Genomic DNA, 17,891 nt, shown 5'->3' on the forward strand with positions numbered 1-17,891 from the left:
CCCACTTGTCAGTCCTATCTCATTGAGTGCCAAGCTCTGTTTGGTGTGAGGTGTGATTTACTGCAGATCCCAGTCTCCTTTGCCTCATGCCCTTTGTGTGGTGAGGCCATCACTGACCTGCAGTTCAGACACCTCTTTGGACTTTTCAGTGATGAGGATAGAATGGGTTTCAAAATGACTTTCCTGAACCACCTTTAAAGAAAAATGGTTTGGTTTTGTTTTGGGGCCTTTTAAAACTTTGGAACCCGCGTGCTCCTATTTACCCATTCCTGCTCCGAGAGAAGGAAAAATAATGCCTTTTTTCCAGCCTGTGCGTGCGTCTGATCACACTTAGGACAAAAAATGTACTGTGGGCCATTAGCAGCCACCCAGAAAAGACCCAGAAAAATCTTCAGCTATTAAACCTGTAAGGAAATATGTACAAGGTTGCTAGGAGGCCTCTGTAATTCCAGTGTGGCTCTTCAAGGCCCTGGTGCCACCTGTGTATAGTATCTGCCCCTTCCCGCTTTCAAATTCCAAGTAGTTGCAGTACTTGTAAAGAACTCAGGGACCTTCTCCTTGATTTGTAACCTCTTTTTCTTTGAGTTAGGCGTTTCTCAGTGTTGGGGGAGTCCCTCTTTATGAAGTATTACTTCTTTTGTCAGAAGCAGCTCCTTCTCTCTCAGGGTCTCCTAAGGAAAGGCGTGTCTGAGGCCCAGCTTTTAGTAAGGCCGCACGCACCCTAGATCCAGGGATTGCTGGCTCCACCTTGAAAATCACACCAGCTACTTGGGCAGCTGCCTTCAGTAGGACAGTTTTCTAACCCCTGTGTTGTTCACTGTGGAAATTGTGCCATACAGCCGACTCTCTAAACTTCGTTTTCCATTTTGGTTTTTTGGTTTTCCCTAAATATGTAGTCTTTGAGTTCAGAGTGATGTTTTTCTCCTCCCCTTCACTTTGATTTTCTCATACTTTAATTCCTAAGAGCAAGTGAGCATAGTTAAACTATTGAAAATTGAGACCCGTTGACCTCAGACTCCATCTCATCAGGTTAGACTGATGCCTGCCTTAGGCTCACGCGTGTTCAGGTTCAGGACCCGTCACTCACCAGGTAATGTCTTCCGTACTGACTTGATCAGATTTTCTCTGAACTCTGCCAGATCCTTATCAAGTAAGGTGCTCCTTCATTTCTTAGCCAATGGTTAGGAGTCTTGATTGCACATTGAAATTTCCCAGGGAGCTTTGGCAGGGGGTGGGGGGGGGGGATGTTGGGGGGAAAGGACTGCTACCTGGGCTGTAAACCAATTAAACCAGAATCTCTGTGGCTGGATTCTGCGCGTTTGTATTTTTTCAAGCTGCCTGTTGAATGTGTAATTCAGGGTCGGAAACCATTGCTTTAGCATTTAGCCGGTTAACTATTTGCTAAGTCAGTAAATAGTTGGGCCCGTTAGTGGCCTTTGTCCTGGAGACCATTAGGATCCGGGCGTAGAACTGCAACTCTTGGTGCCGTCAATATAGTCAGTGAAACAGAAGAATATCAAAACAGCTTGGTCAGATGTTTATAGGGGTAGCCTCCGATTTTAAAGACAGTAGATACTCTTTTTTTCTAGAATTGGATGAAACCAGAAATAATTGGATTTTTCATTCCAAGTTTGATTTAAAAAAATTTTTTTAACAAGTTATTTATTTTTTTGAGAGGCACAGAGATGGCGCAAGTGGGGGAGGGGCAGAGAGAAAGGGAGACAGAATCCCAGGCTGGCAGCACAGAGCCTGATGTGAGGCTTGAACCCACGAAACCGCGAGATCGTGACTGGAGCTGAAACCAAGAGTCGGACGCTTAACCGACTGAGCCATCCAGGCACCCCTCCAAGTTTGATTTTAATTGGACCATTTATAATATACCATTGACGATATATTTAACCTTGACTGATGTAAATCTTCATGCATTCCATTCTCTTCCTCTCCTCTAGTGGTACTCAGCCTCCAAATTGGAATTACCTGGAGTTCTACCTACATCTATCTCCAGGCTTTCTGAATATGCTAGAAAATGTATAAAAACTCTTGCCTATTCAGATTGTATGTATTATAAATATAAATTAACATTTAATCAGATTGCTCTTTCTGATTTGTGGATAGTTCTCTTTCATCAATGTATTGATTTCCTGAGTTTTTTAAATGTTTATTTTGTGTGTGTGCGAAAGAGATAGTACGTGAATGGGCGAGGGGCAAGGAGAGAGGGAAAGAGAGAATCCCAAGCAGGCTCAACCCTGTTGGCCCAGAGCCCGACTTGGGGCTTGATCTCACAGATCGTGAGATCATGACCTGAGCCAAAATCAAGAGTTGGGTGTTTCTGACTAAGCCACCCAGGCGCCCCGATTTCCTAATTTTTATGTAACTCTTCTTTGTTAGTAATGTGAAACGCCTTTTAAATGAGTAAAATTAAGATGAGAGGTGTACATGGTGATTTGCTTATGAACACTCCACTTTCCTTAGCATTGATTCCTACTTTAAAACTATCAAAATCCACTAATTGTGGCTTTTACCTTATATCATGGAACTTTCTGAGTAATTTGTATTAGATTTATTTTTTTTAAGTAAACCTATTCTTTTGTTATATACCCGTGTTTGTGAAAATCTAACTTAAGGTTAGGAAGCTTTCTGCATTTTTCAAATGACTCAGAACCTTATTTTAAATATTTTACCTGAGGGGTGCCTGGGTGGCTCAGTCAGTTGAGTGTCCAACGTTGGCCCAGGTCATGATCTCAACAGTTTGTGAGTTTGAACCCCACTTTGGGCTTTGCCCTGACAGCGTGGAGCCTGCTTCGGATTCTCTGTCTTCCTCTCTGTCTGCCTCTCCACCACTCATGCATACTCTCTCTCAAAAATAAATAAACATTAAAAAAAACTTTAAAAGATAAATAATTTACACATATACTTGAGATTTAAACCAGGTTTTTCTCCCATTAAAAGGTTAGGAGAATTGTTTTATAGTGTCATTTAGTAGAAAAGGTAAAAAAGCAAAGCACTTGTCATGATGTAAATTTGTTTCTGGAGAAATCTCGCTTTTGTTAAGAAGGCAATATTGTGGATATTTAGAAATACTGTAAGGATACAAAAGAAATGTAACTGAAAAGGTTGACTTAAAGTTGACTGTAAAGTAGTAAATGGATGAGACTGAATGGAAACGAACAGGACCTCATCTTAGGGAGATGAGAAGAATGAGAATTAGGTAAATATACAATTAAAGTTAAATGTAGAATGTCGTGCAGTTGTTGCCATTAGTAGAGAATTATTTATCTTTTTTCTCTTTTAGGTTGTAAAAGCATATGATCGTGTGGAGCAAGAATGGGTTGCCATTAAAATAATAAAGAACAAGAAGGCTTTTCTGAATCAAGCCCAGATAGAAGTGCGACTTCTTGAGCTCATGAACAAACATGACACTGAAATGAAATACTACATAGGTAAACAAACAGGCACACAAAGCCATGTGCCCTCACATGGGCCAGAAGTTTGAGTTCATGGTTGTTTTTGAATGAGAATATGTTAATTTTTAAAGTGATAGGTTAAAAATTCAACTGTTTATTTCTGTTGGAGGGCATAGATTTTTGTCGGTCACTCGATCTGGCAGTAATATTCTAAATCTTGGGGAATGTGCATTCCTCGTGGTGTATAATTTAGAAACACAAGAATAGTATCATGTTTTGCAACTTACTAGTGCCATTTGTTTGCTGTAATGATGCACTTTATCCAGGGGTCCTCTTTTTAGCAACTTTAACTGTTTCTCCTACCCTCAGAAATTAGAAGTAAGCCAAATATATTACAATAATAGAACTAGTTTTGGAATGTCTGAGCCAAGTTCTCAGACTCCTCCTCAGGCTGTTTGTCAGTTTGACAGCATTAGATGCTGTTAAGACTTATTACAACAGAAAAGAGGTAATAGCCACTATTTCTTGAACTCCTATCATATTCCTTGTGCTTTTCTTCCATCATCTGTAATAGAGTAGTCCTGTACGGAAAGCGGTAGGGTCCTTAGATTATAGACTGTGTTTACAAAGTGTAACATACTCAGGATCCCAGGGGCTCTGCAGCTAGCATCTGAACCTACCTCTGCTGGAATCTAGACCCTGTGTTTGTTTCCTTGTCTTACAGTGTTTTTCCTGAAAACAAAAAAGAGAAAAATTCTGGAAATAGTGAAGTCAGTTGATATATGGGCCCAACAACATCTGAATATACCTTGTTTAATACTGTTCTCAGTCAAATCTAAGATGCCAAGGATTGTAAGATCCCGTTATTCTATGTGCCAAGAAACAAATTGCTACCAAGAGTAAATATAAAATACCATCAAGTTTTAAGATTGAGACCTTAGGATCAACTAACTATAGAAGTTTCTCTAGGCATGTATACATAGCAACTCATTTCCAGAAATGCTGGCCTGACTTGATAAACATGAGGTTAAATTTTATTTAATAAATATCTTTTTATGAATAAGTGGGCATTATGATTCTTTAGTGTGCCCAAAATGGTGGAAACAAAAAATGTTTAAAGATGTAAGGTTCAGGGGCGCCTGGGTGGCGCAGTCGGTTAAGCGTCCGACTTCAGCCAGGTCACGATCTCGCGGTCCGGGAGTTCGAGCCCCGCGTCAGGCTCTGGGCTGATGGCTCAGAGCCTGGAGCCTGTTTCCGATTCTGTGTCTCCCTCTCTCTCTGCCCCTCCCCCGTTCATGCTCTGTCTCTCTCTGTCCCAAAAATAAATAAAAACGTTGAAAAAAAAAATTAAAAAAAAAAAAAAGATGTAAGGTTCAGATACCAAGATCAGATTTCCTTTATGAAACCGCCTTCATTCCCTAGTGTTACAGTAAAATGACCTTAATATTATTAATTTTTCTTAATTTCTTCTCTGTAGAGAAAACCTGATATAATCCATAGTAATAACATGTCTATTTAAACCCTTTTTTTTGTTTTGTTTTGTTTATTTATTTTTGAGAGAGCGAGAGAAACACAAGTGGGGGAGGGGGAGAGACAGAGACAGAGACAGAGACAGAGAGAGACAGAGAGACAGAGACACAGAATCCGAAGCAGGCTCCAGGCTCTAGGCTCTGAGCTGTCGGCACAGAGCCTGACGCGGGGCTGCAACCCATGATCTGTGAGATCATGACCTGAGCCACAAAGTCGGATGCTTAACTGATTGAACCACCCAGGTGCCCCTAAAACCTTTCATACTCACTGAACATTTACTGTTCAGTGTCAGTTATAACGTGTAAATTTGAGCCTGTTTTCATTCAAAGGGCTTAGAAGCTCAAGAAGGACATTTGAAGGATACTTGACTTATAATCTGTGAACATCTTCCTCCTCACTCTTGTGTTTTGTGTTTTGAGTGTTTGCTTAAGTAGTAGAGAAAATGTTGATGGCATTACATTTGAATTCTGTCTTACGGAAAGAAAACATGGCAAATTTATAGTAAGCATTCAATAAATGTTAGTTATTCAGTTGTATGTAATAATGGCTGTCAATTTGTTTTTAATAAACTGACTTTAATGATTATTAATGGCATTAATTATTATAGATGCTTTTGGGATGCGTTTTTTTTTTTTTTTTTTTTAAGTTTTTATTTAGGAAGGTGGTGAATGCACAGTGTCTCAAGAAACTGAGGCTCTATATTGGAAAACAAGCAAAAACTTTAAAATTAGACATAGCCCTGCCAGGAGAATTGATACTTAAAATTTAAGATGTCTCAAAGTCATATTGCTCTTTTGTGATGTCAGTAACTTCTTTTTGTTTTGAAGTAATTGATAAGAATAATTTATTCTAATAGTTTGTAGTCCTAGGTCTTTGAGACTTAAAAAAAAAAAGTCTTCTTTACCATGCAGCATAATTGCTCACGTGGATTATTTGGTATCTGTCATGGGTCTAGTTAAAATTCACTTTAGGTTTAGAACAAAGTCTTGCTGACCCTCAACAAAGTTCAGTTAAAAAGATAACACAACTGTATCCCCAAAGTTCGGTGAAAAAGATACATAAATATACTTGTGTTTGAGCTTTCTTTGACAATATCTTTAGTGCTCAGCCCATTGTAGTTACTCAGTAAATGAGTAATGAATTGGGAAGTCAGGTGGAACCAAGTGGATTGATCTTCCATTCGAAGAACTTTGTAATCACAGAGTTTCTTAAAGGAATTTTTGTAATTACACTGGAATTTTGACATCAGTTACTTTCTACATTCTTTTTGTGGCTACTGCTTCATCAAATTAAAACTCTTGACCATGTTGCTGGGGTGTCTTCTTGCCCATGGAGCTCTGTTTATAGTATTAAACCTATGCACTTCACTGATTAAGAGCAGATATTATACATTCTTTTTTTTTTAATTTTTCTTAATTTTTTTTATTATTATTGAGAGAGAGAGAGAGAGAGAGAGAGCAAGCAGAGGAGGGTTAGAAAGAGGGAGACAGAGAATTCAAAAGAGGCTCCAGGCTCTGAGCTGTCAGCACAGAACCTGATGTGGGGCTCGAACCCACTAACAGGGAGATGGTGACCTGAGCCGAAGTCGGACGTTTAACCGACCGAGCCACCCAGGAGCCCCAGATGTTATACGTTCTTATGTAACCTTTAAGGATTCTTTTTATTTTCAGAGTGTTGAGTTGTACTGTAGACTCCTATAGAGCCGTTTAGCATTTGTATTATTTATCCCAGCTTTGGATTGTTTGTATCAAGAATGATGTGAAACCAATGTTGACGGGCCCTGCTCCTGGGGAGGCCATTCAGGAGCACACAATGTATCCCCCATTTTTGGGGACCAGAGATTGAATACCGTCATAGTTACTCCAGATAGATCTGTAGAGAAACCTGTTTTTTTATGAAACTAAGAGACCAAAATGAAGGTAACCTTGACAGATGGTTGTTTTATGTCATTCCAGTTGAGTAACAAGTGTTCAACTTGGTATATATAAGAATTTTATAGTGAAGGGCAGCACTTTATTGAATGACCTCATCTGATGTGCAGTCAGTGTTAATACTAAAAGCACAATCTTTGAAGCAATTTAGTGTGTATTAAGCCTTTTTAGAGGTCAATACTGATCGCATATAATGGCTTCTGTACTCTTTTTTCTCATTCATGAGCCTGCTTACAATTTCTTCTTGTGATTGAGCTTTATTTTCAAGTTTTCCCAAACCTTCAGTTGTGCACAAGATATCCCATGTACCAGTTTGATGAACGTAATCAAATGCCTTGATTATGAACTCTAATTCTTGTAAAGCATGCTTTTCACATACTTGTTGTATTTGCCTAAAAGAAAAAAGATCTGTGCCTTCCTTTGACAATTGTTACAGGAAATTACTAGTGAGATCCAAGGCTCAGCAAAGCGGAATATGGATATATATCAGAGCCTGAGAGCCGCCTACAGCAGCATGGTCACAACCTGGAGATCCCAGTGGGTGGGGCTTTATATGAAGTAGTGAGGTTGGGCTCTCAGGGAGTAAAAAATACTTTCTCATAGAAGTGAGCAGAAAGTCACTGAAGTATTCTCAGTATTGTTTGTCAGTTTGCTATGTGTGTTTTCAGACCTGATTTCTTTTTTCTTTCTTTTTTTTTTTTTTTAAACTAAGCATTTTGGTGATACTTCTCACGTTATATTGCTGATTGGCAGGCACGACACCTGTTTAATTAGCAGGTGAACAATCTAGATATTCCTGACTGGTTACAGAATGTGCTGTTAGTGCAGAATGCCGATCTCCAAATTTTAACTTGGTTTTCAGTCTACATTTGACGTGGAAATGTTGTTAGACTGTTTGAGAGTTCATGCATGCATACATTATTCTCATCTTATTGGTATATATAATTTAAAATGAAACTTTTTCTTCCTCTTTCAGTGCATTTGAAGCGCCACTTTATGTTTCGAAACCATCTCTGTTTAGTTTTTGAAATGCTGTCCTACAACCTCTATGACTTGTTGAGGAACACCAATTTTCGAGGTGTCTCTTTGAACCTAACACGAAAGTTTGCACAACAGATGTGCACTGCACTGCTTTTCCTCGCGACTCCAGAACTTAGTATCATTCACTGTGACCTAAAACCTGAGAATATCCTTCTTTGTAACCCCAAACGCAGTGCAATCAAGATCGTTGACTTTGGCAGTTCCTGTCAGTTGGGGCAGAGGGTAAGTATATTTCAGGACTTGTGTATTAAAGTAGAATTAGGTAAAAGTGTAGGTAGATATTTGAGATGTTATTAATGTGTATACAATTCAGAGGTAATCACAGGATGGTTATCTTTAAAATGTGCTGCTTGAATCACATTGTGTTGAAACCTATTTTGGGGAAGTATCTCTTCAAATGCAAATAGTTAGGTTTTGAATGAGAAGGTATTGGTTTTTTAAAATGGGGTTTAAAAAATGACCTGTGTGCCTAAAAGAGAGAATAGGAGATGAGCGAATTAAATATTACGTGGATCTGTGTATTTTCCAAGTAGAGGTTTTAGTATAAATTTGGGGCTATTCCAATACTAGAGCATTGAATCCTTGCTATGAAATATTTCTCTAAAGATCAAGATAAATGTGTTTCTCCAAAAACTGGTAAGTGAAGAAAAATACAGGTAATTTTACATTACACATGGTGATCTTGTATAGAAATTACACAGTTGGTTAGTGTACTTGTGTTGATAAATACGTTTAAATCTTTTTTGCCCTGTATACATTCTGACACATGTCCAAACTGGTTTTTCTCAGACTGCTGAAGACAGACCTGTCTATAGCAATAAATGGATTTAGATTTAGCTGATGGAAGAAAGATTTTTCCTGCTATTCTTTGTAGCGTTAATGAAAGGTACCCTTAACAGCGGGTTTTGCATATAGAATAGGAGTGATAGGTTGCTCTCTTCTTGAAAGGAAGTCAGATCCCCATTTGATGATGTTTTACTTACTTCAGACACTGTTCCTATTTACTTGAAAGTATTGAAACTGCACTTCTTAGCGGGGGGAAAAAAGGAAAGGCCACAACTGACTTTCAGATACTATTTCATGTTGGCTTTCCGCTTTTTGTTTTTCCCGATTGGATTTCTTATTCTGTGCAACTTTTCTGTTGCACAATCTTTTTGTGTTTTAAGCATGGCTGGTTAATTTAATCGTGGAGGTTCATAGCCAGTTAACAGGACTGTCAGGCTTTTTGTTACTTTCTACAACTTGTTTTACGGTAGCAGTGTTCTGTAGATCACTGATTGAGATTTAGGGGAGTGGGAAGCAAAGTTTGGGGTTTCAGATGCCTCTGAAAATCAAGAGACGTGCGTAATTGTTGATGGGGATGAAGTATATTGTGAATGGGAAATACATGCCCATCTTGAACGTCATTTGAATAGATTTAGATGTGGAAAATTTCTACGCCCTCACCTTTTAAACCTAAATCCTATGTTGTGATCTAATATCAAACACTACTGTGCCTCTCCAGCCAAATTGAGACAACTATCCCTTTAGCTCCGTGAGGTTTAAACTATGTGAGCGTGTCAGGTGAGAGTGAGAGATCCTTCCTGAGACGCACACCCAGTGGCCCTGCCCTGCCCTGCACTTACTGGTTCCGTCTCAGAAGGTGGCCGGGCAGGCGTGTTGCAGGGGATTTGGGTGCACAACCTTGTAGATGACCCAGCCGCTGCTTTGACCAAACCGAATAGACGAGTGACAGACGTAAGCTGGGAAATGAGACCTTTGAGATGTAGGGAGTCGTTGGGGCTTACCAATGCTGTTGGCCCTCCACAAACTTGGAAACGTAATACTTCTTACCTCTCCCTTTGAATTTCACTTTCTTCATTCTGACAAGGCCTTAGGTTTGGGGTTGATCTGCTTATGGGGCATCAGATTGTTTTTGGGGACTCGGCTAGAGTTTTAGGTGGGAGCCACAAAAGCATCCGTGAGAAAGCACCACGCCGCTGGCCACCTAATTGGACTGTTAAGTGTGAAGAGCTTTAGTTAGGAGGATTTTGTTTCTTTCTTTCTCTTTTCTTTCTCTTTCTTTCTCTTTTCTCAAACTTTGTTTGCTTTCCTGATGTTTCTAAATACAAAGTTATGATGGCTGAAAATGAATTGGTCTCTAGAGACATTCTCAGATTACTTCATTGAAAATTATCCATTTCAAGATTTTTTTCCCTAAGAATTCTCAAATGGAGGTGGAGGAGGACAGGGCAGAGAACAAGTGATTGATCAGGAATGACCTCCGGTTGCATTTTATATGGGGGTGTTTCTCAGATACATCTGTGAAACCAGTACAGTAATAGATGTCTGAATTTTCATTTACATTGTACTGAGTTTATTTGACTTGATGCTGAAATACATTCTGTAGGTTAATTAAAATACAGTTTAGTCCTTAAATTAGTGGCAAACCAAGCGCTATCCATGGCAGGAAAGAGTAATTAATAGGGAGACCCTATTCTCAATAATGTCTTTTTTCTAACAAAACATAATTGTTTTAAGGTGTATCTTGATTGCCAGTTAGGATTGGACTAAATGAAAGGGCTTGAATTGTATGTTTTGCATTTCACAGTGTGATTAACCACTCTCTTGAAATGTTTGTTTAGATGATACTTGTAGCATAAAGGTGAAATCAGTAAATGGAACCCCAGCTTAGGAGTTAGCCAATTATTTTTTCTGTTGATACCAGATAAATGTTCTTAATTCAGTGTTGAGCACAATTAAACAAAACTTATGTTGGAATTAATATGATATTGCAATATATTTCAGATATACCAGTATATTCAGAGTCGCTTTTATCGGTCTCCAGAGGTGCTACTGGGAATGCCTTATGACCTTGCTATCGACATGTGGTCCCTTGGGTGTATTTTGGTTGAAATGCACACTGGAGAACCTCTGTTCAGTGGAGCCAATGAGGTATATGATGATTGCTTTCTAAATTCTGTTTCTCTTTTCATAATTCCCTTTTGTTTTTAATCTTTGTGTAATCTTAAAATTTTTTTTAGGAAAAGACGTCTGCTTATAATCAAGTTAAATATTCAAATGTTGGGTCAGTTTTGAATTTATATTGTTCATTTAAAAAGTTTTTCAATTATTATAATGGTGAGTTTAGGATTTTGAGATGGGAAGCGAGATCTTTTCATCTGCTAATAAGGAGAACAATAAGTTAGATTAGAAAATGTTACACATTTTGGTTTAAATGTTACAGATTTAAGTATAATATAACAGAAAAAGGTAACAAAGGCACGAGGGCCACTATGAAAACAGTGTCAACATTGCTGTAAATTTTGAGGGTACGATTTAGAATTTAAGAAGTGATGGCTGGCAGCCTTGATGAGATTTGATCTGAGTAATTTAGGGTGAACTATGATTATAGAATTTTAGAGCTACAGGCTATATGTAATTCTTTTAATTCATGGGTTTCTGGTCTGTTCTCAGAAGGTGTTGGAAAGTCAGAGGCAGTGCCTAGGAGGGCACGGGAGAGGCCATGCTCTCTTGTAGTCAGAGGAATTGGACTTCCGTTGGCTTTAAAACCTTGTGGGTTTTTTTGTGTTTTGAAGAAAAGTTAACCATTACAGATCTTGATCAGTCCATGCATTTATAAATAAGAAAAGAAAGACCATGACTTACACAGGGTTATACAACTCTTAATATGGCGTCGGAAACTTGTCCCTTCCATCCTTTTAATTCACTTGAACTACAGAGTAGTGAGCTAGTCCTGGGCAGTAACTGGCATAGTGTGTGTTTGGTATTATTTTGTTATCCTTAATATTATCCTGTAAATCAGGATCTTTCTCATGAGCTTACACGGTATTAAATTCAATTGTATTAATTCTAACTAAAACATAATGAGATACAATTAACTGTATTTTATTAAATCATGTGAAACTTCAGTGGCTTCCACCTCACCCATTGTAAGAGCCAAGTTCTTTGAGTGGTTCAAAGAATCCCCCATTCCCTGTGACTCCTGCGCTCTCTCTACGACCTTGCCTCCCCTCACTCTCTCTGGACCAGCCCGCAGCCTTACTCTGTGGTCCCTTGGAAACAGTAGCCACAGGCCCATAGTACTAAGGCCTTTGCATTAATGCTTCTCCGTGCCTGAAATGCCCTTTCCCCAGGGAGCGCGTGGCTCCTTCCCTCCCTGCCTGGGTCTTTGCTGTCATACCCTCTTCTTGGTGACACCCTGCTTTCGGTTGCAGTGCCCCTTCTCACCCTCCATCTTTGAATTTCCTCATGGTTCTTCGTCGTCATCTGACATAATGTATTTCATTATGTGTTTGTTCATTAGTGATCTCTTCCCCTATCATACGAACTTTTTGGCAGGGATTTTTTTTATCTGTTTTGTTTACTGCTATGTTCTACTGAGCATGGCTTCTAGCATATAGGAGACACTTGGTATTTGAGTGAATGAACCTGCACTTAAAAATATACTTTATTTGGTCCACACTTTATTAAGCCTGGGGGATTTTTTTTTGGATGGTTATTTGATTTTACGTGTTCATTTGTTTAATTGTCTGCCCTGCCCTGTGTGGAATGGTGGGCTCCAGGAGGGCAGGGACTGTATCTCTTTTGTTCATTATCGTGTGCTCAATGCCTAAGAGGAGTGCCTGACACGCGCAAGATGCTCTGTTTAAAATTTATGGATGAGGGGCGCCTGGGTGGCTCAGTCGGTTGAGCATCCAACTTTGGCTCAGGTCATGATCTCACGGTCTGTGGGTTCGAGCCCCGTGTCGGGCTCTGTGCTGACAGCTCAGAGCCTGGAGCCTGTTTCAGATTCTGTGTCTCCCTCTCTCTCTGACCCTCCCCTGTTCATGCTCTCTCTCTGTCTCAAAAATGAATAAAACGTGACAAAAAAAATTAAAAAGAAAATAAAATTTATGGATGAACGAATGAACTGGTGAGGAGAAGCAGCATGTACTACAGTAGAAGTTACAGGCGTTTTTGTTTTTATTTTTAATACAGGTAGATCAGATGAATAAAATAGTGGAAGTTCTGAGTATTCCACCTGCTCACATTCTTGACCAAGCACCAAAAGCAAGAAAGTTCTTTGAGAAGTTGCCAGATGGCACTTGGAACTTAAAGAAGACCAAAGATGGAAAACGGGTAAAATAGGGAAACTTGATTTACTTATTTATATTTTTACATATATATTTGTTTAGCCTGTGTTACTTATTTCATTGCAGCCGTTGGTAGCTCACTTTGTATTTACTTGAAATCGTGTCTCCGTTAACAATTTCATTAATAACCTAGGCGTCTGCTTTCTTCAAAAGTTGGGTATAGTTTGCCGTGGACTGTCTGTATGGACGAGTGTGTGTTTAATGGGCAGAGTTAAGGCTTCATGTTGGAAACCGTATGTCTGCCGTGTGACACAGCTGATCAAATCACCGTGCCTCATTTCAGCAGTAGAATCCGAAAGTTCAGCCTCTGTCTGTCACAGTGAGTGTATATAACCACGTCACAGTAAACAGTACTGCAGCTGTGGGCAGTAGAGGTCAGGATTGCAGTAAATGGCTTTTTCAAAACAATTAGTTCCGACGGGAGAAAAGAATTTTTGACTTGGGCGATTTGTGGCAAGAATATCAACCGACTCCGTAATCCTTCGGCAGATTGCAGTTCTGGTTCCTAGCTCGGTGGCATGGACGGCAGGGATGTCAGTCCAAAACCCTTGCAATTAAGGTTTTCAAAATGTTAGGTTGGTGTAGTAATTTTCTTCTGGTTTCAGATCGCTAGACTGCGTCAGTTTAACAGAGTGAACGATGGCAGTTTCGCATCCTGATCTACTTTTTGTTTTATATAAATGTGAAAATAATCATGTGTTTTGTAATCTAGTTTGTCTCTGGTGTAAGATGAACGTGATGTATCAATACCCGATGGTGTGTGATCTTTGCACCAGACACCTTGGGGTTGTAGTTTAAACACGTTGTTGCCACTTAGGACGATTTCCGCGCCACTTTGTATTTTGCCCCTTGCATTTTAGCGATGCTGCCACCAGGTGTCCTTTCCAGTGAACTGAAGATGATGGTTCTTGGCTTTAATTCACCTTCACGTAGGCTTTTAATACCAAACGATTTTCTTTAGAAGATTTAAAAATACATCCGTAATTGTATCTTCCATACCTGGTTGTAACTTACTGCACTCTGCCTTATTCTCTGAGCTCTAGGCAGGGCAATATCTGGCAGCCACAGTCAGCCTCCTCCCGCTAAGGAAGGGATGGCAAACACCACACAAGCATCCTGAATCCTTTTGCTTTTATCCACGGAGCGAGCTTCTCAGTCATGGCCCCTTTCCCCTTGAACCAGAGCACAGCCTGGGGATCCTTAGCTTCACCAGCATTCAAGGTAGCTCCAGCCAGTCGATGTGAAATAGAGTTGGAGGGCATGAAACCTCCTTCGTGTTTTCTCTCTCCGCAGTACAGGCGGCTACTGCTTTCTCCATTTGGAATCTTTTTGTTTTTTGTTGTTTTTTTTTTCTGCCAGTTTTTTCTTTTTTTCTAAAGAAAACATTCATCCCATCCCATGCACATCTCTGCCTTATAAAACCACAGTGAAGCTACTATGGGCTGAAACCTATCATTTCTCTCAAACTGAGCTATAATTACTTTTTAACAAAATTATGAGGGGGGTGCATTTCAGAAAAGAGTAGATAAATCTTTTCCCTTCTTAAAATTGAAAGTATCTTAACCTGTATTTAATACCTCTTACTTAACTGTAGGTTTTATGAGATTTCCCTTAGTTGCAATTAGCAACTCATTTAAGAAACTTAAAGTATAAAATAAGTATTTGTCTTCGGACATAGGTAAATTTTTCACCAACTAAAAACTCAAATCCAGAACCAAATGATTACTTTATGAAGGCTGCACTCGGGAGTTTAACCATAAGTATGAACTCATTGCGTGTGCTGTCGTTGGGTATCTTTGTACTGTTTATTTTCTCAGTGATTTTATTTTTACTTGTAATTTCTCACCTATGTGTCAAGAGCCCCTTTTAGCTGCCTAGTAATGATATCTATACTCTGTGTATGTGTTTTTGGTGGGGAAAGTGGATGAAGAATTAAGATGCTGATTTGTTGAAGTATAGTTTAGATACAATAATATAACCACTAGCTAGAATAAGATAACAGAATGTTGTTGTGACCCTTTGTCATCCCACCCCTACTTTCTGATTTCTCTCGTCCTAGGTTAGTTTTTGCCTGTTCATAGGCAAAATTCATATGAATGTAATCCTATAGTATTTACTGTTTTGTTTCCTTCACTTTAACAAACATCATTTTTGGAAATTCATGCCTATTGTGTGTGTCAACAGTTATTTCACTTTACTGCTTCATAGTATTCTATCGAATTAAAATGTTGTCGTTTATCTGTATGTACCTGTCCGTGGACATTTGGGTTGTTTCCAGTTTGGAACTATTATGAATAAGGGCTCTGGGAACATTATTGCATAAATCTTTTGTACACATGTGTTGTCATTTCTCTAGGGTCATTGCCTAGAGGTAGAATTGCCAGGTCATGGGGTATATGTGTGTTGATCTTCATGAGAAAATACAGTTCTCCAAATTTTTTCATCATTTTACATCCCTACTGAGTATGAGGGTTCTAGTTGTATGACATCCTCCCCATTTGACGTGGTCTCTCTTTCTGAAGTTAGCCATTTTGACGGGCGAACGTACGTAGCGGTTTCATTTGCATTTATTTCCCCATGACTAATGGTATGTGCTTTTTAAGCATTCGTAGAGCTTTTTTTGTGACCGTCTTTCCAGTCTTTTACTCATTTATTGTTGAGTTGTTTAATTGAGTTGGAGTTTTTTTTTGTTTTTGTTTTACACATAATGAATATAAGTGCTTCGTCATACATGTGTCCATATTTTTTCCCTGGACTGTAGTTTACTATTTCTTTTCTTAGTGATGTTTTTTTGATGAGTGGGAAATTTTACTATTTTCAAATGAAATCAAATTTGTCAACTTTTTTTAGTGAAGGCTTTGTATCTGAAGAAATCTTTGCTTTCCTCAAGTTTGTGAGGGTATTCTGTGCTTTCTTTTAAAAGATTTTTTGATCCTAGCTTTTATGGTTAGTCCTGGGGTTCATCTCGAATTAAGTTTCAAGGATGGAATGAGGTGTAGGAGTTGATGTTCACACCCCCAGATGCCTGCCTTAGAGTTACAGCATCGTTTGTTGGATACTTGCCTTTCCCCGTCAATCTGGGTGCTTTTATTCAGTTACTGTTCTTTTTTGTGCGGGCTTGTATTTGCACCCTGTTCTGTTACATTGCTTTATCAGTCCTTGAACCGGTACGACAGTGCTGGTTCCGTACCGTGTGGGAAGTCCCCAGTGCGGGTAGTGTAAATTCACCAGCATCTTTTCTTCCGTTTCAGTTTTTTTTTTTTCCCCTCCCTGTTCCCCAGGTCCTTTTTATTTATGTAGAGATTTTAGAATCAGCTTATAAGTCTGTAAAAAAAAAAAAAAAAAAAAAAAAAAAATCTTGCTGGAGTTTCTGTTTGGATTGCATTAAGGGTCCATCCAGGAGAATGGACATCTTAACAGTATTGTGTCTTCAGTCTGTGATCATGGTTTATCCATTTATTTAGTCTTTCATTCTTCTCAACAACATTTTGTAGGGTTTAGTGCAGAAATTTCACACATATTTTTAGTTCATTTTATTTAATTTCTGATTTTTTGATACAATTTTTAAAGTATCGTTAAATGTCATTAAAATGTCATTTTTAAAGTATCGTTTCCTACTTTCTCATTGAAAATATGTGGAAATAGAATTGAGTTTGTATATTAACTCGTATCCTAAGATCGTGCTACATTTACCTATTTGTTCTAGTTTTTTATTTGTTTTTAGATTCTGTAGGGCTTTCTACTTACTCACATCCTCCACAAATGAACAGTTTTATTCTTTCAATCTGTATGCCTTTATTTATTTTTCTTGTTTTATCATACTGACTAGGACCTCCATATATTGAGTAGTTTTGGTGAGAACGGACATCTCCCCGTGTTCTCAATCTTGTGGGAAAGCATACCTATTTAAGTATGGTGCTCGTTGTGTATGTGTCTTGTAGCTCTGTCGGGTTGAAGGAGTAGTTTCCTGTGTTTTTAGGGAAGTGTCTTGCTTGTTTGTTTTTCTAAATCATGAGTGGGTTTTGAATGTTGTCACATGCTTTCTGCACCCGTAGAGATGATCATATGGTTTTTTTCCCTGTTACGTGGTAAAATACATCAATAACTCTTAGAGTATTAAGCTCAACCTATGATAAACCACACTTCCTACATATTGCTGGGTTCAGTTTGCTAGTCTACATTGTTAGGAATATTTGTCTAAAATTTTAATATAATGCCTTCATTAGGTTTTGATCCCAGGATTCTGCTGGTCTCATAAAACTATTGGGGAAGTATTCTTTCTTGATTTTTCTGAAAGAGTTTGTATAAGATTGGCATTATTTCTTTTGTAAATGTTTAATAGAGTTCATCGATGAAGCTATCAGGACTGGAGATGTTCTTTGTTAGAAGGTTATTAATTGTAGCTCACATTTTTTTGGTAAATATGTGGCTATTTGGAGTTTCTTTTTTGAGTCCATTTTGGTAGGTATGGATTTCAAGCAACTTGTCCTCATCTAAGTTGTTGGCTTTGTCAGCATAAAATGACCCCTAATATTTCATTATTATCTTTGTAGTTTCTAGAGGATCTGTAGTGATACAGTCTCTCTTGTATTCCTAATATTGGTCATTCCTGTTTTCTCCTTTCTCCCATTACTGTTGCTAGTGGTTGTGAAATTTGCCAGTCTTTTCAAACAACCAGTCTTTTGTTTTGTTTTTACTGTTGCTTCGTCTTGTTTCTATTTCACTGGTGCTTTTCTCTGTTATTTCTTTTTCTTCTCCTTACTTTAGGCTAAATTTGCTTTTTCTAGCTTCTGAAGGTGGAACCTTAGATCATTCATTTAAAACTTTCTTCTCATAGCATTTAATGGTAT

The 17,891-nt window shown here is 38.6% G+C and overlaps 1 protein-coding gene across 6 annotated transcripts in view; it reads left to right on the forward strand.

Annotated features, from left to right (window-relative positions):
* The window catches only part of DYRK1A (dual specificity tyrosine phosphorylation regulated kinase 1A), a 149,665-nt gene that overhangs the window by 118,215 nt on the left and 13,559 nt on the right, over nucleotides 1-17,891 (forward strand). For all 6 annotated transcript variants that reach the window (XM_030329043.1, XM_030329045.1, XM_030329044.1 and 3 more), the window contains 4 exons: nucleotides 3,293-3,440; nucleotides 7,842-8,128; nucleotides 10,694-10,840; nucleotides 12,887-13,027. In XM_030329043.1, the coding sequence (XP_030184903.1) occupies nucleotides 3,293-3,440; nucleotides 7,842-8,128; nucleotides 10,694-10,840; nucleotides 12,887-13,027 (723 nt within the window). The remainder of the gene's footprint in view (nucleotides 1-3,292; nucleotides 3,441-7,841; nucleotides 8,129-10,693; nucleotides 10,841-12,886; nucleotides 13,028-17,891) is intronic.

The sequence above is a fragment of the Lynx canadensis genome, chromosome C2 (genome assembly GCF_007474595.2).
Source record: "Lynx canadensis isolate LIC74 chromosome C2, mLynCan4.pri.v2, whole genome shotgun sequence".
NCBI lineage: Eukaryota > Metazoa > Chordata > Mammalia > Carnivora > Felidae > Lynx > Lynx canadensis.